Source organism: Bubalus bubalis, chromosome 2 (assembly GCF_019923935.1).
Source record: "Bubalus bubalis isolate 160015118507 breed Murrah chromosome 2, NDDB_SH_1, whole genome shotgun sequence".
Classification (NCBI taxonomy): domain Eukaryota; kingdom Metazoa; phylum Chordata; class Mammalia; order Artiodactyla; family Bovidae; genus Bubalus; species Bubalus bubalis.
The window spans coordinates 41,555,997-41,579,296 of NC_059158.1; the positions used below are offsets into that span (position 1 = coordinate 41,555,997).

General features: G+C 49.8%; 1 protein-coding gene and 1 long non-coding RNA gene across 2 annotated transcripts; one reads left to right on the forward strand and one right to left on the reverse strand.

Annotated features, from left to right (window-relative positions):
* The first annotated feature begins 1,520 nt into the window (after positions 1-1,520).
* BNIP5 (BCL2 interacting protein 5) lies at positions 1,521-22,189 on the forward strand. Its single transcript, XM_025270894.3, has 11 exons — positions 1,521-2,372; positions 9,311-9,936; positions 12,525-12,589; positions 12,822-13,062; positions 14,094-14,225; positions 15,724-15,785; positions 16,083-16,320; positions 17,144-17,275; positions 18,088-18,152; positions 19,740-19,982; positions 21,697-22,189. The coding sequence occupies exons 1-11, from the start codon at positions 2,341-2,343 to the stop codon at positions 21,730-21,732; spliced, it is 1,872 nt and encodes a 623-aa protein (XP_025126679.3). The 5' UTR covers positions 1,521-2,340; the 3' UTR covers positions 21,733-22,189.
* Positions 5,582-12,518, reverse strand: LOC112580777. The gene is made up of 4 exons (XR_003105085.3): positions 12,041-12,518; positions 11,362-11,450; positions 8,571-8,621; positions 5,582-5,855 (listed from the first exon to the last, which is right to left on the reverse strand). It is a non-coding gene; the product is annotated as an uncharacterized LOC112580777 (long non-coding RNA).
* Positions 22,190-23,300: the final 1,111 nt, after the last annotated feature.

The following is a 23,300-nucleotide window of genomic DNA, read 5'->3' on the forward strand; positions in this document are numbered from 1 at the left end:
TTTGTTGACTCTTGCAGCCTTTTGAGCTTTCCTGGTGGGTCAGCAGTAAAAAAAATCCACCTGCCAATTCAGGAGACGTGGATTCCATCTCTGGGTTGGGAAGATCCCCTGAAGAAGGACATGGCAACCCACTTCAGTATTCTTGACTGGGAAATCGCATAGATAGAGGAGCCTGGCAGGCACAGTCCACAGGGCCTCAAAGAGTCGGACACGACTTAGTGACTAAAAACAACCAACAAAGGGCAGGTACATGCACCATACCCCACATGGCTCTCTGCCCCATGCCTCCATCTGCCTTAAAAAACAAAAATTGTGATAAAATATACAGAACATAAAACTGACCACAGTAACTATTTTTAAGTCTGTAGCCCAGTGGCATTAAATACATTCACATTGTTGTACAACCATCTGCACCACCAACCTCTAGAACTTTTTCATCTTCCCAAACTGATACTTTGTACCCATGAAACACTAACTCCCCATTCTCCCCATTCTCTTCCACCTGCTTTTATATATATATTTTTTTTCTTGTTTGTCTCTCTTCCCAGCTACATGTACACTCCATAGACTGTAGCCCACCAGGCTCCTCTGTCCATGGGATTCTCCAGGCAAGAATACAGGAGTGGGTTGCCATGCCCTTCTCCAAGGGGAATCTTCCCGACCCAGGAATCAAACCCAGGTCTCCTGCATTGCAGACAGATTCTTTACCAACTGAGCCACCAGGGAAGCCTGCAAGAGGGCCAGGAGAGGGCACTGTCTTGAGAATAAAGAAGAGTATGTATGATGCACCCAGGACCTGAAGAACATGGTTAACAAAAAGCTTTGTTAAATAAAAATGTGGGATATAAATTTAACCCTTGTTTGAAATCTGGGCTGGTTCTTGGACTAATAAATTCTCTAAATTCAGTGTTGAGCCAGTAGCCAGGCAAAGTTGGATCTAAAACCTCTTTGCTGATGGAGTGGATAAAGCATTAACTCTGCTCCACTAATAAAATATTGACTCTTTGTTAAGTACTTACCAGGGACTAGGTACTCAATACACAGAAAGGACTTAGAAAAGTACCTGTTGTTGTTCAATCACCCAGTCATGTCCAACTCGTTGAGACCCCATGGACTGCAGCTCAATATATTTTCTTTTTTCTTTATGAGAAGTATCACATTTGGCTCTGCAATCATCCTCGAAGGTGGTCATTCAGTTCTGAGTGAGAAATAAATTCAGAGACGTAGTGTCCCCTGCCAGAGGTCACACAGCTTGCAGATGGTTCCAGGTCTGGGTGATTCCAAAGCTCAGTGGGTTCAGTATTTACTTTGCAACACTTCCCCATGTCAATTAACCAAAACAGGATTTCTGACACATTTTACTTTCGTTTGAATAAAACTAGTTTTTCCTGATTACAAGCATGTATAAGTTCTTTTTTAAAAAAAATTCAAGCATGGGAATTCCCTGGGAGTCCAGTGGTGAGGACTTGTTGCTTTCACTGTGGAGGCCTGGGTTCAATCCCTGGTCGGGGAACTAAGATCCCACAAGCCACAGGGCATGGCCAAGGCATAAAATAATTTAAAAATAAAATAAAATATTTAAAAATTAAAACATTCAGGCACCACAGAAAATGAAACTATTAATTAAGACTTCTTAGAATGTTCTGTCAAGACTCACGGCGACCCTACCAGGGGTAGCAGGATTTGGAAAGCAGGTTCCTCATCAACTCCTCCTTCCATGTTTTGTCTCCAGGTCAGGGATTTTATGTTACATTCAGTGACCTTTCTTTCTTTATCATCCCCTCCTCAGTGTTCTCTGGAGAGAACAGAGGAGGGTGTGCAGATGCTGAATCTACCTCCTCCCATCTCCCCACTTGTATTTCCCATAAGAACTTCTTGTTTTCCATTCTATGCACTGGGCTTCCTCCAGCCAGGTCTAAGTTTGTTTTTCTGAGCATTGGTTTCATCCTGGGTGTAATAAGGAAGTTGTCAAGCGAAACTGTTTTTTCCGGAGTAGCTGCAGTAAGCCTGCTATCTCTGGGGGAGCAGGAAGCAGCCCTTGGGATAGGATGGGCAGGTGGCGGGGGCGGGGGCCCGGATTGGCTGTCCATGAGCTCACCCCCTGGGCAGCATGATATATAAGGTTCTGACCAAAGCATCTTCTGAGACAGCCTGGAAACCGGCAGCTTCATCTCCCTGGGAGAGCTGGAACTACTACCCCTCATTGGATACACCTTCCAGCAGACAGGGAATGGTGCCCAGACGTTGTGGGCAGTACCTGACGCGGAGCCCCTTGATTGGGAGCTTCCGATGACAAGTGTCCTGCGACAGAAGCGACTTCCATGCTCTGAAGCTGACTGAATGATACTCTCCTTAGACGACTGGAGTAGTAGGTGGGTATCTTGGGGTCCTGAAAGGAGGGTAAACCCCGAGTCCAGTCCCAACACTGCTTCTAGCTTCCTGGTCTCTTCATCTCCAGAAAAGTACAAAGTTCAATGACATGATTTCAGCCAGGTGTCATGCAAGGAGCTGGGGACTCACCTGGATTTAGAAGCTCTGAACTCAAGTCCCAGCCCTGCTGCTTACTTGCTTAGCAGTCCTGAGCAGGGAACTTCACTTCCCTGGGCCTCAGTTTCTGCATCTGTAGAACGGGGGCAGCATTACATACCTCTCCTGCTCATTTCCCTTTTGGATGTTGTGGAGGTCAAGTGACAGCTTGGCGTGAAGGTATGTAGTAAAGAGAAAGTTTGCAGAAACAGAGGTGTTATTACCGATGGTCGGATGAAGGTTTTATCACTTTACATTTCTTGGAAGCTAGTCCAAGGACAGGGAGATCTTATGAAAAGAGTTCTGGTGGCCTGCTGCTCCAACAGGGATTTTAGGGGCAATTATAACATTGCGTGGCCTGTGGTCTGTGGTCGTGGATAGAGCACAAGATGGGGTGAAGATGGGATGGGGGTACCTGCACAAACTCTAGTGCTGGATGGAGGGGTGCTGTGGTCGTTTTTGGAGTTCTCCTGCTCTGTGTTGATGACCCTACTGCCCCCACAATCTGTCCCACCTCTGTGTCTCGGAGTCTGAAGGTCCACAGTTAGGGAGTTCATTGTTTGGGATTTCAAAAGATCCTCAAAAGATGCAAATCCCAACCTTTTGGAAAATAGGTACCAGGTGATGTGTGTTTGATGGTGACAATCAGATTGGGCAGATGGTCCAAGTCTAGCTCTTGACACTGAGCTGCAGGTTGGCTCTGGCAGAGCTGACCCCAGCTTTCCAGCCCCAGGCTCAGATGCCTCTTTGATCCGAAGCTTCAGGCAAAACCCCACTGGGCTCTGCTGTGGTCAGGCCATGGCTGCAGCCCTTCGTCCCTGCCCAGCCTCACATTTTAAGGTGGCCAAGGACGAGCTGGAGAGTTCTCAGGGACAGATATCCAGGCAGGAGAGGGGTCCAGAAGCAACGAGATATGAGGACACATCTAGAGACCTGGGCCGTCGGGTGATGGGCTGGCTGGAGGGACTCGGGGTGAGGTAGCCTCTCCTCAGGGCGTGAGGGCCTGCCGCTAGCCAGGTCAGCTCTGAGGAGTGTGTGTGTGCTAAGTCCCTTCAGTTGTGCCCAGCTTTTTGTGACTCTATGGACTGTGTAGCCCACCAGGCTCCTTGGTCCATGGGATTCTCCAGGCAAGAATACTGGAGTGGGTTGCCATGCCCTCCTCCAGGGGATCTTCCTGCCCCAGGAATCGAACCTGCATCTCTTATGTCTCCTGCATTGACAGGTGGGTTCTTTACCACTAGCACCGCCTGGGGAGCCCCCTGTTTAGGGAGGCCTGTCCTTAATTCCCGCTGGCTGACGGTGGAACTGTCTTCCTTGAACGGTGGTGAGCTCCCATTGCAGGGAGTGTCCCAACAGGGAAGGCGAGTGTACGAAGGAGCCCTACACTTCTCAGGACTCTTCCAATTCTAGGAACCGCCTAGGGACCCCATGAAGGAGAAGGAATACCTGGATTGTTCCCACTTAACACTTGGGAGGCGGGTGTGAGAGCAGGATGGGTCCAGTGTTGAGGGAAGAGATGACCACCTTGTCCCCCACTCCAGTCCTCCAGTGGTTGTTGGAGTTGTCCTACCAGAGGGTGTGGGCTGTGGGTGTGGACCAGTTATCTTGAGAGCCCAAATGGAAGACTTTGACCTCAAACAGGCACTGACCTTTGGTGTTCGGAGTGTCCATGGGCTCACTTGTGCTGATGAGTAGGAAACGTGAGCTGAGGGTCAGCCCTTGATTCTCCTACTCACCGACTGGCTTCCGGCCAAGAGTCTGTGAGTCCTACCCTGTGTCTACAATCTTTGCCTCTGGGACAGAAATGTTAATACCTGGGCACACGTGAGTGTGTGACTCCAGCCGTACAAGTCACAGCAGGCACGTGTATGAACATGGTTATCCATGTCAGCATGAAATAGCAGATTTGTTCACCCCTAAGTGTGTATGTGTGTGTGTGTATGAGTGTGTTTGCGGGAGGCCACTGAGTGCTGGAAAAAGAATTCAGAATCCAGAGAAGTGGATTCAAGCCCCGTCTCTCCCTGCTTCTGGACTGCGAGACCCTGGGGAAATCTCTTTATTTTCAGAGCCTCAACCTCCCACTGCCAGCCTGGCTCATTGCCAGGCTGGGGCCAAGTTGAATTGAGAGCTTGTGTATGGAGGATGTGCTGGGTGCCCTGTGGCTGGTAAGCTGATTGTGTTTGTATATTTGTTCCAGAAACACTGAGAGCCTCCCAGGCAGTGTGGACACAATAGAAACCAGGCAGACTCGGGCCCTTTCTCTGGAACTTGGATCGAGACAGGGAGGGCAGAGGGCAGACGGATACCCAGAGAATGAGGCCCTGTATTTACACTTGGGGGCCTGGGAGGGAAACTTTAGGGTGTTATGAGTTCTCGTAGGTTGACGGTAAGAGAGCATGTTTCGGGGTCACATGAGCTTGTTAGCCCGACTGGGCTGCCGTCACAAACTCTCATAGACAGGGTGGCTTAGAGGCAGCAGGGATTTGTTTCTCACGGTTCTGGAGGCTGAAGTCCAAGACTCAGGCGCCCACAGGTTCGGTGCGTGGTGAGGCTTCCTGGTTCCGAGACCGGATCTCTCTATGTGCTCACACGGTGGAAGGGGTGAGGGAGCACTCTGGGATCTCTTGTATAAGGGCATTGGTCTCTTCCATTCGGGCTCTGGTCAAATGACTTAATTACCCCAGAGGTCCCCACTTGTACTACCATCCCACTGGGGATTACGTTTCAACATATGAATCTGAGCGGGACGCAAACCTCCAGCCAATAGCAATGAGAGTCTGTGGATGTGACCCTGGGTCCACACCACGCTCCCTCGGAGTGGCCAGCTGTTTGTTGTATCTATTGTTTGTAGTCCAGGAGTGGAGAAGGGGAGCAGCTAAACTCCCTGTAGGGAGCGGTGACAGAGCTGTTACAGAGGAGCTTGGCAGGTGCGTGAATTAGAGAATGATGTATAGATGAGGTCAGCGTATAATTTAGAAAATAAACCCCAAATGGCAGCACACGTGTGAAAAACTGGCCAATTTCCCTTTCCGCAGTAACTCAAGGTCCGCTCTGTGCACTTTCTCTGGTATTTTACTGCTGGTTTTAAATACGTCACCGGTACATGTCAGAAGTCCTGCGATCAGCAGATTGTTGGGGTGTTACGGGTATTTCTGAGCAGACTAGGACTTTGCTCTGAAATCCACTTTCTGTCAATGCAATCAACAAGTTGATAAGAGCAGCTGGGTTTCATGCAGCCAAGGTCTGCAGCTGTCTCAGGGTTTCCATCTGGAGGCGTGACCTGGACAGGGTGGAATTCCCCTACGGGCAGGCAGAACTTAGATGATGTCCTAGGCAAAGCAGGGATACAGGACAACAAAAAAAAAAAGAGGAAGGAAAAAGAAAGATTTGCTTTGATGAATTCTGGATAGGCAGAATTTTATAATTAGAAAGTCTGAAAAGATTTAATTTCAGCACGCACAGAATCTGTGTACGTGTGTTTGTATGGTGTGGGTAGTATGTGTGTGGGGGGGGAGGGGGAGGTGGTTAATATTAAAACACAATCTTCTCAGGCAGGGCTTAGAGACTTTAAAAGTCTGAGGACACATCTGCCCCACAGATCTTCCAGGTGTCTCCTTGGAGGAGGGTTGGCTTTAAAAAAAATGTTTATTTCTTTATCTGGCTACACCCTGGAGTTTCTCTTCCCTGGGGAACACTCTTGGAATGCCAAGGCCATGCTCCCTCCCCACCCCGCCCCCCACCTCGCCCTGCCCCTGGGGCCCTGCAGCTGCTCCTCCTCTCGGCCTCCCTCCCCTTCCTCTGGGCTAGGGAGCACTGTTGTTTCAGGAAAGCAGGGGCCAAATCATGGCAGTTTTCTTGAAAAAACTGCACGAAGGAAAACCACTGTCAAGTAGAATTGTCTTGATGCTCTGATTAGAAGTAGCAGAGTGTCCTTTGAATGTGGTAGGAGGACACTGCCACCATCAGCAATGGGGGAAACCGTTTCCATAGCAATGACAGGTTTTTTCAGTAATAACTGTGCCTCTTTTCTCTTTCATTGATCAAAGATGCCAGGCCCTCTGTGTGGGAGACCCCCTCGAGCCAAGTTAGTGCAGGAAGCAAAGGGGCTGGTTTGGTAGTTCTGTTACTGAGCAGCTTCTCTGCCAACCTCATCCAATTTGCCCGATCACAGGAACATATGGAGCTAGCAGAGAGCACCCTGACATCATTCAGTGAATATCTCTGTTTTTTCCCCCTTTTTCTTTTTGGCCAGCAGCTGTGGGATCTCAGCTTCCCCACCAGAGACGAAACCCAGATGTAGCCTCGGCAGTGAAAGCGAATCCTAACCCCTGGACCGCCAGGGAAGTCCCTCAAGGAATATTTCTGGCTCAGCTAACTTTGATCTTAACATCAAATAGAACTTCGACCTCAAGTTATCTTCTCTTTAAACCATGTGCTACTAAAGAGAGTAGGGACTTCCCTGGCAGCCCAGGGGTTGAGACTCCGCCTTTCCAGTCCTGGGGGTGGAAAGTTCGATCCCTGGTAGGAGAACTAAGATCTCGCATGCCACAGGGTACAGGCAAAAAAAAAAAAACAATAAAATTAAAAATAACTAAATAAATAAAGAGTGAGAGTAGCTATCAGGGGAATAGAGAATTATTGCCCTCACCACATACACCTCTACCCCTGCCCATGTGAGGGCTCCAGGTGCATTTCGTTCCCTAGCACCGAGCACTTCCTGGTACATAGTGGGCGCCTGTTAAAGGTTTGCTGAAAGAAATTAATGGGAAGAAAGCAAAATATTTCTTCTATGATTTCTTTTCTTATCCCACTTAATGCCACATTTTGGAAGCATAACTGTAAGGCGGCTTCTGAGGCTTTGAAGAACATTAGACAACTTTCAGATAAAATAACATTGCTGAAAGTTTTCACGTAACTCTATTGCTTCTTTAAGGAACCTTGAGCAACAAATAAATCCATACAAACTGCCTGTTTCCTCACCTCATTTCCTCCAAGACTGCAAGCATGTGGATGCCTTGCCGGGTGGTACCCACTGGCTTCTGGCCATCCTCCCTACCCTTCCTCCTGAAACTCATGTTTGAAGGAAGAAAGGCATCACTGACTGCTAACTCTCACCTTCAAATCTCTCTGTTTTTCCCTGTGCCTTTTCTTCCCTCTCTTTATGTATCTTCCTTATATTCACACAGATCCCTGCACATCTGAAACTACAATTATAGCTTCTCATTTTTGTCTCTAAGCTGGACATAGTAATAGAATACATTTTAAAGGAATGAATCAGTTGGTAAACACAGAAGATATAATGTAGATACATTAATACTTAATACAATAATAATAGTAAATGCATGATGAAGCTATATTACAAATTAGAGTGCTGCTGCTGCTGCTAAATCGCTTCAGTCGTGTCCGACTCTGTGCGACCCCAGAGACGGCAGCCCAGCAGGCTCCTCCGTCCCTGGGATTCTCCTGGCAAGAACACTGGAGTGGGCTGCCATTTTCTTCTCCAATGCATGAAAGTGAAGTCGCTCAGTCGTGTCCGTCTCCTAGCGACCCCGTGGACTGCAGCCTACCATGCTCCTCCGTCCATGGGATTTGCCAGGCAAGAGTACTGGAGTGGGTTGCCATTGCCTTCTCCACAAATTAGAGTAGGCAACCCACAAATCTAAACTGCATAGGAATCTCTGGGAACTCAGGACTGAGATTCCAAACCATATTTCCTTTTTCTCTTAGCTTCCACCAAAGGGCAAAGGGTTTCTGAACAACTTCAGGAAAATTGGAAAGCCTCAGGAGTTTCAGATTAAAGGCACACAACTCAAGTGCTCTGCCCACACCCCAGCCTGGTTAAAATGCTGCCCAGAAAGAGGAGGTTGTTTTTTCTTTTCCATGAGTAGTTGCTTCATTTTGGATGGAGAACGGAAGGGTCCCGGCTGCTTTAAGATGGAGTGGGTCCGAATTCATTTATTGTATGTTAACTACACACTCTTAGGTATTGTTCAGTTTACTAAATGCTCATTATACATTTATTCCTTTGTTTAATAAGTACTTACTGTGTGCCAGTGATGTGCCAGGCATCTTCGTAGGTACTCAGGAAACAAGACCTAGCAAAACAGACAAGAGGGGAGGCAGAGAGGCTCAGGCAACAAACTGCTAAACATGTGAAGAAATCTTGCCAATAGGAGGGCCCCTTTGGGAAGGTAGAGCTTCTCTGGTGGCTCAGACAGTAAAGAATCTGTCTGCAATGAGGGAGACCCAGGTTTGATTCCTGGGTCGGGAAGATCCTCTGGAGAAGAGAATGGCAATTCAATATTCTTGCCTGGAAAATCCCATGGACAGAAGAGCCTGGTGGGCTACGGTCCATGGAGTTACGAAGAGTTGGACACAACTGAGTGACTGAACACACACACACACATACACACCAGTGGTTAGGACATGGCACTTTCACTGCTGAGGGCATAGGTTCAGTCCTTGGTCAGGGAACTAAGATCACCAAACTCAGTCTCAGTGGACTACAATCAATGTGTTGGCAGGGTGTTCCTCCTGGAGGTTCTAGGGGTCTAGCTGTGAGATCTGGGGCATGACCTCCTGTGGATCGGTTTCCTCCTCTGGGACACGGGACAAGGATACCCGACCCTCCCAGGGATGCTGAGGAATTTAAACGAGACAATGGCTTTGAGAGTTGATAGTATTCACATGACGGGTGGGTTGGATGGGCACACAGGTCAGCACCAGTAGCCCACCTCGCAATCTCCGAGGCCTCTTCTAAGGGAGCTGTCTGTTTCGGTTGTAGTGCAATGGAGCCTCTGTGGGGCCCGAGGAAGCCTCTGTCGTGGAGGAGAGCCAAGTCTCTGGAGAGGCTGCAGAACGCCCAGAAGGATTCAGAGTCGTGGGACTGCCAGGGCCCTTCCCTGCCCACCGGCCCCTTCAGGGGAGGTCTTTGTCGGACGGCCAGTGATGGGGCCAGATGTCTCAAGAGTCCAGTTCAGTCTGTGGAGGCTCAGGACACCACAGCTGCTGCCCCCAGCCCAGAGGAGACCAAGGACCTTCTCAGCGAGCAGAGGCCTTTGCAGGACGCCAAGAAGGACAAGGCCCAGTGGCAGGCCCCTCAGGGGTGGCTGAGGTTTGTGGTGAACTTATTCTTCAGGACAGGCCCTGAGGAGCCCAAGGAAAAGACCAACAAGAAGGCAAAGGGGAAGGAGGGCCCCTCCGAGCCCACAGAAACCCCCGAGAGCCTGGGCGAGCCAGCTCCCAGGAAGAAGGCCCACAGCAAGAAGGCCAGCCGCAAGAAACACAGTCAAAGGAAACGCAGTGCGGAGGAGGCCAGGGGGGCCCGAGACCAGGAGGCCGAGGGCCAAGAGGCCAAGGCGGCTGAGGCCTCACGCAGCGAGGGGGCTGACCTGGGCCCAGCAGCCAGGGGTGAGCAGACTGTGCCTGTTTCTATGGTGACCCCACCCCTATCCCTACCCCAGGGGCTGGGGTGCTCTGAGCTGCTTCCTCAAACCTCTCAACAGAAAGGGACTTGGAAGGTAGGGCTACCATCAGGAACAGCATCTCTTCTTAGGGGCAGAGCCGCACGGGGGCTGAGAACTGGAGGTGAAACCCCAGTTCCACCACTCACCGGCTGGGTGACCTGGGGCTGGAGACTTGCCTCACTGAGCCTCAATTTTGTTTTTTTTTTTTCACTGATACAACGGAGACTATAACAGGTAGCCGTAGTCCAGAGCTGGCATACAGCAAGGGCTTCATAAGTGGCAGATGCTATTATTGTTAAGTACTCAGAGTTGAGGAGCACAGCCAGGGAGAAATATGAAGGCAGAGGGGAAGCTGTGCAGGAAGCTCTATCCCTCAACATTAATCTACGTGTGAGGCCTGGGGTAGATGACAGGGAAGTAGAAACAGCTGGCTGCTGGTTCTAGACTTGATTCCATCAAGTTTGGGATAAGTTTGCTGTGTGACCTTGAGCAAGTTGCTATCCCTCTCTGATATCTCTTTGATTCTTATTTGTAAAATGAGTGAGCTGGTCCCTAAGGTGCCTTCCGTTTCTGATGTTTCGTGTCCTAGAGTTGAATGTCCCACAGGCAGCTGGAAGAAGATGGAAATTTGCCCTATAGGACTCAAAACTCACCATGTTTTTCAGGGGGAGAAGAGATCTAAGGAAGATCCAGGATACTTGGGGGTAGGGGAGTGGAGAAAGATGTCTGGGCTGAGGCAGCCTCTTTTCAAATGGAAACCCAGGAGGGTTTCTGATGGTTTTGGTTAAGCCAAGAGCTGGCTCCAGCAGTGCCTGGCCTGCTGTGAATTCCATGCACTGTGTTGATTAACAAAGTCAGAAGAATCTCACTGACACCCACACATAGTCCCACACACTTGGTTTCATCTTTATTATAGGTGGAGAAGTCTCTGATTTCCACCAGTTCTTGCTCCTCGAAGGTGGGGGTGCTAGAGTCTGGAAAGTTTCTTTCCAAGCCGTAGGTCACCAGCAGGAAGAGAAGCTCAGAAAGCTCGATATTACTGTTAGCAAACAAAATGGATTGCTCCAGACGACTGATTGGACCTTGGGTGTTTAGACCTCACAAAATGCATGTGCTGACCTTGGCTGTTCTGGTGCTTCTGGTCCATTTATGTTAGAGTTTCACAGAAGGGAATCTCAGGAATTAGACTGGTCTCTGGAAAATGCTTCTGCCTTATGTGTTAATGAGCATGGGAACTTTTTAAGTCATTTAAAATTTATAGAAGGAATATATACATATATATATATATAAACACCCACATATATATACATAAATATTTAAATATATAGAAGAGTGGAAAGAATAGTTCTGTGCACATTCACATACTTACAATTGTTAATAGTCAGCCATCCTTGCTTCATTGTTGCTGAACCCCTTTAAGTAAAGTGATGCTTCATCCTTAAATACTTAGACACACATCTGCAAGAAATAAGGACAGTCTCATACACTACCCCAGTCTTGTTATTGCCCTTAGTAAAATCCATAAGGCTGTATGAATCTAATTTCCTACTAAGAAGGGGCATATTTTAAAAGATATGAAAATGGAGGAGCTATGCATCTGTCAAGGAGTAGCTCAAAGGCATTTAATTGGTTATTTTGCAGGCAATCTGCAGGATGATTGTTTTCTCACGTGAGAGGGAGATGGCTGGTAGACTGAGTCAAGGAACAAAAGCCTAACAGGGTTTATAAATGAGAGGCAAGGGGTAAGAACATCTGCAGACAGTCTGGGAAGAGGGGATCTTGTCTGCACCTTCTTTTGTGTAAACTGATCTGCTGGCAACTAGCAGAGGCCACTCTGGGCACACTGTCTTTGGGTAGGTCAACTGGAATATCAAAAGAAAACCATTTACATTGTTTGGGCTTCTGTGTAAAGACTTGGCAGTGTGGTTGGGGCACCAGCGTGGCAGTCTATCTGTGTCCTGCCTGCTGGAGTGCCTCTGTCCACCTCAGATGGGCTGGTGCTCCATCATTTCCCTGGCTGAAATTTTGTAGGTCGAATCATCTCTAACCTTGTAAGGTATTTCCAAACGTAGTCTCCTTTGACGGCCTGACAGCCTCCTGAGGGATCCAGGATGGGACTTATGAGTCACATGTCACAGAGGAAGCGATGAAGGCCCAGAGAGGTTAAGACACTTACCCAAGGTCACACAGCTTGGGTCACAAACTCAAAGTAGATGTTTACAGATCTGTAAAGTTCAAAGGAAATTGTGGGGTACAAGTTGAATGCCTGAAGGACTGACTCGAAACTTCTGCGTAAAATTGCATGCTTTGGCCTAGTACCCTTCACCTGTGGACCTTCCAAGCCTTTCTTAGAAGGACCAGGCCCTGGGATTGTGCTCCCCCATCCCCAGTCTGTGGCCTAAAGGAGCTGTTTTAAGAGGACCCTCACTTAATCCAGAAGTCCCAAGTTGGTCTCAGGAGGCCAAGGCAGTCATTAAAAAGAGTCCTCTCTGCACCTACAAAGATTAACCAGGTGTATTGGTTTTCTTCCAGAGGATATCATCATCCAGAAGATAGTGGAGCTGCTCCAAAAAGTGGGAGACCAGTGGGAGGATGAGGTGAGGCACGAACCATCTGCACAGATGCCCAGGGGCACGCTGCCCTCCCTCCTGCTCGCTCAGACCCTACCTGTCCTTGCGGGCCTGCCTGCCCCCCTGCTCCAGCCTCGTCACCAGCCGTGCCTGGGGCCACCCTGAAGCCCTTGCGTGCTCCTCGGCTGCTTCTTGGGGACCTTTCCCCTCTCCTGAGGGTCAGGGGCCTGACTCAGTTTCTCTCTCATCTCTCCCACAGCAGCATCAAGCCCTTCAGTCTGTGGTGACCCCACGAAACCCAGCACCAGTCGTCAAGAAGAAATCCCAAGAGAAAATGTCTAGCCTCAAGAGAGCCTTTTCTTTTAAGAAATGTGGCTCTGAGGAACCCAAGAGAGCAGGGGCTGCCCATGTTTCCAGCGCAGAGTCCCGGCAGCCCAAGAGGCCCAACTTTCTGCCCCTGTGTGTGGGCGGCCATCGGCCCTCCAGCTCCAGCCTCCCCGGTGAGCAGGCTCACGGTTACCATAGCAACACTGCCTCCCGCGCTGGAACATTCCCCACGGCTTGAATTGGCCATGTGCAGAGCTGCCTCCCAGTTCTGAATTTCGCTCTGCCCTGAGCAGCGTGGGGAGGGCAAAAGGAATGCCAGAAGGTTACCTCCACACACCAACCCTCATCGTCTAGGCAACCCAGCTAAGCCCCCGGTGGAAACTGTTCAGAGAATTCCACCAACTATCGTGGTCTCTCTGCAGCCTCAGCTTCCACACCCTGGCAGCCGGTAGCACGTGCAGAAGGGAACTGGAGCCTGGGAGGCAGGAGATCCAGGTGCCGGGCTGTATAATCCCTAACTCTGCGCCTCAAATCTCCTCGCCTGTAAAAATAAGACATTTTCTGGCTGTGTGTTGGCCATCAGTCCTCATCTTAGGAAGTACATCTTATTATCTCCATTTCACAGATGAGGGAACTAGGGTTTCAGGAGGTAAAATCATGTGTGTGGTCACGGGGCCCATCACGATAGAGCCAGAGTTACTGGGAGAGACGGTCTTCCTGGTGTCAGGGAGGAGCAGCCTAGCAGGTCATCCTGGCCAGGGGAATTCACATTTTAAAAAGGGGGAAGCAATGTTGAACACTAAAGAGTGGATCCCCGGTGGTGGGATTTCAGGCCACGGGAGATATTTTCATGTAGAGGGAGCCTGGCTGCGATGGGTCTAATTTGGGCCAGGGCATCAGGCATCTACTCTCCAGTTCTCAGGTGAAGCCAAGATGGTGGCGGGATGAGCTTCCAGGGGAAGGAGGAGGGGTGGCGGAGAAGCCCAGGACAGGCACAGCTGTACGGATGGACGTGCAAAGGGGTGAGGGAGCTTGGTCTTCAGTACAGCGGAGCCACGGCCCTGCCCAGCAGCCCCCTGCCACCCCAAAAAGGCCTCTGCATGCACTAGCCATGGAGCGCACTCTGAGTCTCTGCTGACTTCTGTGCGTTAGTCAACACCCTCAGGCTGGTGAAGCTCACCCACCGTTTCCTCTTGCTTTTTAGGTGTGGAAGAACCTAAAGTCCAAGAGGCTGTACCTACAGATGGTGGAGATCCAAGTCCCTTTGAGCTTTGCACCCCAGCAGAAAGTGGGGGACCCAATGAGGACCTGCAGCAGGACAGAGCCACAGAATTCAGTCAGTACCCACTCTTCTCTTCTCAGAGGCCCCTTGGAAAATGTCAGAAGAGAAACTGAACCAGAGATAGGCAGTGACCTGTCCTTTCCTGCCTCTGAGCACTGTGGGCTGGGGAGGCAGCTCGGGGTCCAGAACACAGGCCCTAAGCCAAACTGAGCCTCAGCTGTAAAACCACACAAGTAATAATGCCCTCCTTGGGGAGGCCGACACTAGGAGATGCAAGGGAAGCACTGGCCTGTGGCAAGGGCTCCGTAGAAGGTACATCTTTAGAACCTGGATTTGAACCTGAGCTCTGACCTCTCCAGCTGAGTGATCTTGGACAAGCTCCTTCATCTCTGGTCTCAGTTTCCTCATCTATAAATTGGGGATAAGAATAGTACCCACTCCCTAGAGTTGTTGGAAGTTCTCAATGAATTAGTGGCGATGAAGCATTTAGAGGTGTACCTGGGAGCTGCTAAAAAAATGTCAGCTGCAGTTTATTGTGACTATTAGTGTTGTCGTGTAACCCAGCTTGAGAGCAGAGCCTCAGGAGAAATAAAGAGGATAGGAAGAGGGGCGAGGCCTTAGGAGAGAAGCTGAACCGATGGTGGCTGCCACCTTTATCATTATTATTTTATCATTGGTGGAGCCAAGCCTATAATCATGTAATCACTGTCCTTTCTGTCTGTCTGAAGATCAGCTCTCCCTACCTCTCCCATTTTGCCTTCTTTGCTTTTCACAGAGGACGTGCCTTGAAGGAGAATTGAGAAGGGCCCCTGATCTACCTAGAAGTGGAGGAAGGAGCAGGGAGGGGGCATTTGGGACCAGACAGCCTTGAGACACCTTCCCCTGGAGGCAGGGGTCTCGGCTGTTTTCCTAAGCATAACAAGGCATGTCTAGGCCCTTCCACAGCAATGAATGAATAAGTGAATATGTTCCCATGGTATGAATAAGTGAATGAATACATGAATATGTTCTCAGGGCTTCCCTGGTAGCTCAGCTAGTAAAGAATTCGCCTGCAATGCAGGAGACCGTGGTTTGATTCCTGGGTCAGGAAGTTCCCCTGGATAAGGGATAGTCGACCCACTCCAGTATTCTGGGGCTTCCCTGGTGACTCAGATGGTAGAGAATGCACCTACAATGTGGGAGACCTGGGTTGGGAAGGTCCCCTGGAGAAGGGCATGGCAACCCACTCTAGTATTCTTGCCTGGAGAGCTCCCAGAGTCGGACATGACTGAGCAACTAAGCACATGTTCCCATGAAACCAGCTCTGCCCTCAGGCCACCTCTGGGGAATCTGTGGTCCCCACCAGGGGTTGGCCAGGGATGACCTCAAATGCAAGCTCATTAGCATCCACCCTGGAGGCCTGTGAGAATCGCCCAGGGAGCCACCGGGTCTTAGGAAATGAAGACTAACCACAGAAAAGCTTTTCTCAACACTTTAGGAAATGAAGACTAACCACAGAAAAGCTTTTCTCAGCACTCAAGTGTGAGCATCCCCTTTGTTTTTTTTTTTTTAGAAGAATTCATCCAGAAGATCATTGCCCTACTCCAAGATGCAGAGGAGCAGTGCAGAGACAAGGTGAGGAAGACGTCCCCCATGTAGACCCTGCCCTCACTTTGGACCCACCCCCTGAACCTGGCACAGCCCCTCCCCCAATCCTACATTTTGCCAGAGCCTGGCTCCCTTCTCCCCTCCTTCCCAGAGCCTCCCCTAACTGCTGCAGGCTGTCCTTGTCTCCCCAGCTCTGAGCATCATCACCCTTCTCCCCTAACCACACCATCTGGCCCACAGTGGGTCTCTGTTTCTGGGGCTGCTGGTCTCAGCTGACTTGTAAAGTCAGGGGCCCTGACTCAGTTTCCCTTATCTCCCCCACAGCAACTTCAAGTCCAGGAGCCGGAGGTAGCTGTAGAAAACTTGGCCCCAGCCTGCAGGAAGAAATGCCAAGAGAGAAAGTCAAGCTTCAGAAAAGCCTTCTGTAAAAAACACAGCTCCAAGGACCCCAAGAGAGCGGGGGCTGCAGGTGCTGCCAGCCCAGACTCCCGGCCACCCAAGAAGCCCAGCTTTCTGCCCCTGTGTGTCGGTGGCCACTGGCCCCCCATCTCCAGCGACTCTGGTGAGCAGACCCGGGGTTGCCATGGTAACAGAGGCTGCCGCTGGCCCCGTGGCTTCCTCCAGGGCAGGGCTGGCCAGATGTGTGGTGTACCGTTCAGTCTTGACTTTCACTCTGAGCAGAGTAGGGCGGTGTGGGGGCACAAGAGGAGAAAGGAGTTGGTTGATGCCAGGATTCACCCCCCACAACACACACTCTCCCCCCCGCCCATTGTAAACACCTGAGAACAAATATTGTATGAGAGCAGCACCATACATGAATCAGAATCACCTGGAAAGGTGAGAGAGAAATAGAGACTCAGGTTTGATGAAGTAGGACATGTCCTGGGCCTCTGCTTTTTCACTACACTAAGGTGTGAGAACCACTGGGGTACAACAATCCCCCCCAACATTGGCAGAGTGCCCACTGCATGCCACATTCACACATACTATCTCATTTAATCCCCCTCACAACTCTCCCAGTTGACAGATGGAAAAAGTGAGGTTCAGACAGGCTAAGGGGCTCAGCAAAGGCTTGCCAAGTTAAAGGGGAAGGGGGCTCACTTGCTGAGACTTGTTGGCAGGCCTGCTTGCTTTCCTTCCAGATATAAGGAGGCAGAGGGGGTAGGTGGAAGAGAGAATGCGATTTCTGGAGGGACAAAGAGCTCTGTGAACTCCTCTGAGGCAGGTCCAGGGGGGCTGGGGCTTCCCTGAGGAGCCTGGGAAACCAGGACCCCTCTTAAGCCAGAGACTTTGGACAGCTTCTTGTCAGAACCTGGGTTCAGTAATGTGCTGATGGATTTGAGACAGGTGCAAACACATTCACACCAACTCCTCTTTGCCCTCAGATCCGGAGGATCTCGAATTCCAGGGGTCCCCACCCACAGAAGGGGAGCCAGTTGGAGCCCCAGAAGCACCCTCCCAGGCCAGAAGCCACAAGCTGGAAGCGGGACGTCAGCCGGATGGAGCGAATGAATCCAGTTAGTGTCACCCTGCTCTCTCCTGGGACAGCTGCCCCGGGGCTTCCCCTTTGCATGGCTTCCACAGGCTGAACCCTAGTAGGGAACTGGGAAGGCAGCTTTACAAATACCCTAGGAGACTCTAGAAGGGCAGAGAGGACACAGGGTTGACCTTTGAACTGGGGCAGAGTTGCAGGTGGACAGCCTTCTTCAGGTAGAGAATGTCTGTCCCTTCTGTGGGATGTGCTTTCACCCCCACGGCATGCCACTGCTTCACGTGAATGTTTCATGTAAGACTCCTAGCTTGCTCTGGATCTCATAACCAGTGGCCTACTGCAAACAAGCTCCGGTACGCTAGGGGCACGGGGTCCAGTGGAAGCCCTGATTTGTAGCCTTTGCAGATTTCTGTGGTATAAAATTCCCACCTTGGCTGATTTCAAGTTGCCAACAGTTTATAACAATGGGTCTCCAAATATTCCGAATATTCATAATTAAGTCTTGGTAAGAGCCACCACCCGCACGCCATTGTTTACGGCCCAGGCTGATGGTGCAGGCTATTCTGAAGCCTGGATAAGGTCTCAGTTTCCCCATCTGTCAAAATGGAGCTGAATGTGGTGGCAGGTGAGGCTCGGCAGGTCCAAGAGCCTTCTTTGTCTATAAAGCAAAACGAAACAAAACCCTCATGCTCCAGCTCTAGTTTAGGGGAAGATTTTTCTTTGCTCTTCATAACTAATCTGTGTGCTGTGTTTTAGAGGCAAAATACTTCTGGGATCGATGGATGGATTATTGCAGAACTTGTTAACAGTCCCTCAATCCTTCTTTATTTTTCTTAGAGGAACTGATCATCCAAGAGCTGGTAGCCCTTCTCCAAGAAGTGGATGGCCAGTTGGGAAAGCAGGTGAGGAGTGCTAAGTCCCCCCAAGGACTGAACCGGAGTTCAGTCCCCATCTTTGCATCTGGGTGACCGTGGCCTGCCCATCTGTGAGCCTGTTTTCTCTTTTGCAAAATGGAGGATAAATACCTACTTGCCAACTTTAGTGCATATATAGAATATGCCAGACACACAGCAGAGGAGATCAATGTTAATTTAAAATAACGGAAAGCTCTGTGTCTCCACCTGCCAACCAGGACTTCCCCCTGTCCAAATCATCCTTGAAGTTCAGCTCAAGGAAGCCTCCTTTCCCAAGTCCCTCTGATCTCGTCCTCTATCTGCCCTTCACTCTGTCTTGGCACACGCTTCAGCAATTATAAGGCCTCTAATTCTTTCAAGCTTTTAGAGTTCCCTCTATTGCTAGATAGCTCGTAACATAAGGTTCCTCGCCTTTGAAAACCTCACAGTCTACTGGGAGAGACAGACACAGATCACATACAAAGAGGCAGGTCATAGATGAGTGATCAGTGTGGTGGTGCTGGGTTAGTCACTGAATCATGTCTGACTTTTGTGAACCGATGGACTGTAGCCCGCCAGGCTCCTCTGTCCATGGGATTATCCCAGCAAGAGTACTGGGGTGGGTTGCCATGCCCTCCTTCAGGTCATCTTCCCGACCCAGAGATCAAACCAGCATCTACTGCATTGTAAGTGGTCTCCAGCATTGCAGGCAGATTCTTCACAGCTGAGCCTGTGGCCAATGTTATTGGTACATCTTCTGGCACCACAGATCACCTGGCCCAGCTCCCGACTGCCAGCACCTGCATCCTTTTGCCTGAAGACTGGCCCCTCCAGAGCCATTTACACCCATACAATAGGCCAGCGTGACACTCTCCACCTTGCCAGGAGCAGCCCTCAATCATCAGCTGATGGGAGCTGGTGTGCACATACCCCAGCTCCCTCCCACCTTGAGGGGATAACTCTGGGGCTCCCAAAGTGCCCCAAGGGGATCAGGCTCAGCTGCCAGCCTGAGGGGGTGCTTCCCATTCTTGCCCCTCTGTCTCCACTCCCCCATCCGTGTCTGCCTGGATCACTCACCACAGAAGGGAGCTGCATCTGAGTCCTAGTCTTTGGATCTGCCTCTGGGGGAACCCAACCTAAGACATTTAGGTATTAGGAGGAGGCGGCTTAGGGCGGGAACTGAAATTCACCCAATATCCACTTTTCACAAAACATTAAACTATCTCACTTAATCCTCTCTGCCCAACAATAGTGTGTTGGGGGAAGGTATTATTACCCCCATTTTACACATGACAGAGGCTCAGAGAGGTCACACAGCTAGTGAATCCTATTTAAGTATCCATTATCTGAATCCAAAGACCTGGATTTTGTCTTTTGGGTTTTTTTTCCCCACTTTGTTGTGCTGCTTGGAGCTGTACCTTGCAGAGCAGATTCTGAGAGGCCAGGGAAGGTGGAGGAATTTAACAAGGCGTGCTGTCCCAGGGACAGGGAGGTGCCCAGCCTGACTGCGTGGGATTGGTGGAAGAGGGGTGCTAGGGGGTGGGGAGTACCTACCTGCCAGCCACACTGATGGCCTGCCTTCACTTCTGCCTCCAGATCAAGCGACACCCCAGCTTTAAGAAATTTTTCTACGAGCCCTCAGTCTCTTCCCTCAGAAAGCTCGTAGCCACGCTGCGCAGCCGAGGGGCCCACGCCACCGAGCCCAAGAGAACCTACCCATTCGTCTTTGGCTTGGGAAACCAAGGTGCTGGCAACAATTACCACACCGTCCTCAGTCTCACAGGCCTACAATACAGGAGATCCAGCTACGGCCAGTTCCCATACGAGAAGGCCCAGCAGGTGAGAACCGGCCCCGTGGCACGAGGCGTGACAGACTCAGATCACAAGGACCTGCTTTGTGTCCTCTCCCCTCCCCTGCTTAGTTCAGGGCTTGTGGGGTCCAGCTCAAATGCCACCTCCTTGTCCAGGCCTTCTGAGACAATTCTGTACCACAGGGGTCTTTTATCTTTCCCAGCCTCCCCGCTTTACCTGCTAATAAGCTAATTAGCATCCTCTTTTTATTTGGCTCTGGTCTCCAACAGGAGGGGTATTTTCATACTTCTTGATATCAGTATGGAATATTGGACCAGCTACTATCTTAGCTTCACCCTCTTGCTGTTTCAGGGGTTGTGCCGCTTGGCTTGCCAACTGAGACGGTCATAAAATTTAAAGAAAAAAGTACAGTAAGATTACATAAGGGATGGTGAGGTAGATGAGAAGGCTCCCTGGGGCTGTTTGGTTCTGAAAGGCTTCTCAGAGGACATTCTTCAAGGACCTTGCCTTGACTGATTATGAATAGCCTCTCTTCTGCCATCACTCACTCTTTTGATTGGTTTCAGGCTTTCCCTAATAATCCTCCCTTCCCTGAGGCTCTGGAATGGTCCCTGTAGACAGAAAACTTATTATCTTTTTTAAAATCTGAATTTTCTGCTGGACTCTAAGTTCTCCCCGCCCTTTTCAAATTCACTTAAGATGACCAGCTTACAAACATTTAACCACTTCTAAAGTCCAGATGGCAACCCACTCTAGTATTCTTGCCTGGAGAATCCCAGGGACGGGGGAGCCCGGTGGGCTGCCGTCTCTGCCATCTCTGGGGTCACACAGAGTCGGACACGACTGAAGCAACTTAGCAGTAGCAAAGTGCAAAAACTACTGAGGGAAGTTGTGATTTTAAAGCAATGAAACGTCCTATTGGTGTTCGACAAAAAGGACCAGAACTTCCAGATCCAAATGGTCCCCTGGGGAACCAGACCTTTATTGCAATGATGCCACTCTTACTCAAACCCTTTGTCTCCCCCTGGAATTAACTTTAGAAGCCGTTGTGATAAGTCTCTCAAGAAAGCAGGCCTTATTTCATGATACTTGTACCTCATCATTTCAATGACTTTCCTGGTGGGAACCCGTTATGACCTTAGACCTCTCTTTTCTCAGACTCACTGTCTTCTCCTGGAGACTAGGGACAATTTGCCCTCTAAGGTGGATTAGGTAACACCGGATGGAGTGATCTGAGTTCTTTGTGGAAGATATTATAGAGACATCAGTTCTGACATCCTCAGTAGCCCTAACACTGTATCTTCTGGTTTTACTAGCCATTCATTTATTTATTCACTCATCCATCCAATCAGTACATATTGAGAGCCTCCTATTAGCCCAGCTGTGTAAGATGCCTGTGAAAGGTTCTGAGGGCCTGTGAAAGGTTCTAATGGAAAAAGACAGACTGTTTACTGATAATAAAAGTAAATACCAATTAAATGCCAAATTAGCACTGTGGCCAATAAAGCAAGTTGGTTCTGGGAGCCTTCCAGAAGGTAGCAGGCATTGATTTTGACCTTTGAGGATGGAGAGGCTGTAGATGGGGAGAAAGGACCAAGAGGACACTGCAGGCAGGAGGTACTCTGTGAACAAAGACCCAGAGGTGGGAGCTAGTGGGTTAATGAGAAGTCTGTTGTTATCAGGGTGGGACCCATACGTAATTGGACTATGGCTAAAATCTGTATTCTTTTTCTCCTCCCAGAACATCACAAGTTCTCAGATCCAGAGTCCAGATTGAAAGCTGTGCTTTGCACTCAAGTTCCCTTGAACTATGCAAACGTTGGTAGCTTCAGCCAGGGAACCCTGAAAACGCTCCATGTTCTCCCAATCCAGTGCTTCACAGACATGACTGAAGACAAGCGTGGACAGCTGTTCTGTGTCTATGCACCATCGTGGGCTCATTGAGACAGAGAATGAACAAGGTGTTCGTCTACAAAACTGGAGGCAAAGGCCATGGGGGAAAATGCACTGGACTGGGAATTAGGAGACCAGGACTCCACGTGCTGACCTACCTCCAAACTTGCTGCAAAACTCTGTACAAGTCCCACGTCCCTTCTCCTCTCCAGACCTTGGATTCTGGGCTGGATTAGTGACCCATCAGACCCCTTCTGGTTTTATTATGCTAAAATATCTCTAAGGAGAGATAGCAAACGCTTTCACTCTGTGGCTAAATATACCCACCCCACATAGCTGGAGGCAATCTTTAAGTACTGACCAAATGAATGAATGAATGGAACTCCTGAGATCCAGGCAATTCTGCCAGACATTCTCTGGGAGGCCTTGGTCCTCAACTGGAATTGTGAGACCAGTGTTTCTCCTCTGAATTGGTAGCTGGAGAGGAAATAGGGGAGTTACCTCAGTAGGCATTGGTCTAGAGCCCTGGACCAGAAATCAAGGCCTCTGCATTCTGGGGCCAGCCTTAGGGCCTAGTGCTGACTTATGTACCCTTGTTTGTTTGTTTATCACATGTTTTCTTGGTTCATCAGGGCTAAAAATATGCCCACATCATGTAGAAGAGCTGCTGATACTTTTTTCAGATGTTAGTTTTTTAAATAAGTCTCTTGCTTCCCTGATAGCTCAGTTGGTAAAGAATCCACCTGCAATGCAGGAGACCCCAGTTCGATTCCTGGGTTAGGAAGATCCCCTGAGTAGTAATAGGCTACCCACTCCAGTATTCATGGGCTTCCCTGTGACTCAGTTGGTAAAGAACCCGCCGGCAATGCGGAAGACCTGGGTTCAGTCCCTGGGTTGGGAAGATCCCCTGGAGAAGGGAAAGGCTACCTACTCCAGTGTTCTGGCCTGGGGAATTCCATGAACTGGATAGTCCATGGGGTCGCAAAGAGTCAGACATGACTGAACAACTTTGACTGACTTTAGTTTTAAAAATACATCTATGCTTAGTCTCTCACCTGAACATCCACATGCCCGTGACAGCTGTGTAGCTCCAGGGATCACATAATCTGTTCAGCTTGTACTTCAACAGTACTTAGTGCCCATATGGATTTGTAGACCCTCCCAGGAACCCTGCAACCTCTAGATGGGGAAGCAGCAGAGTAGGGTCAACTGGTCTTAGAATCCTCTTAGCCCTTTGTCCATTGGAGAAGGAAATGGCAACCCACTCCAGTGTTCTTGCCTGGAGAATCCCAGGGATGGCAGAGCCTGGTGGGCTGCCGTCTATGAGGTTGCACAGAGTCGGACAGGACTGAAGCGACTTAGCAGCAGCAGCAGCCAGCAGCCCTTTGTCCTGTAATTCTACAACCAAGAAATGAAGCTAATGCCTTTCAGCTCTGCCATCTCATGTTTTGC

Bases quoted from the DNA above. Each gene is read 5' to 3' on its own strand.
- BNIP5 (XM_025270894.3), top strand. From the start codon at position 2,341: ATGATACTCTCCTTAGACGACTGGAGTAGTAG. The intron at 15,786-16,082 runs GTGAGGAAGACG...TCTCCCCCACAG, and splicing joins AGGAGCAGTGCAGAGACAAG to CAACTTCAAGTCCAGGAGCC. The intron at 18,153-19,739 runs GTGAGGAGTGCT...TTCTGCCTCCAG, and splicing joins ATGGCCAGTTGGGAAAGCAG to ATCAAGCGACACCCCAGCTT.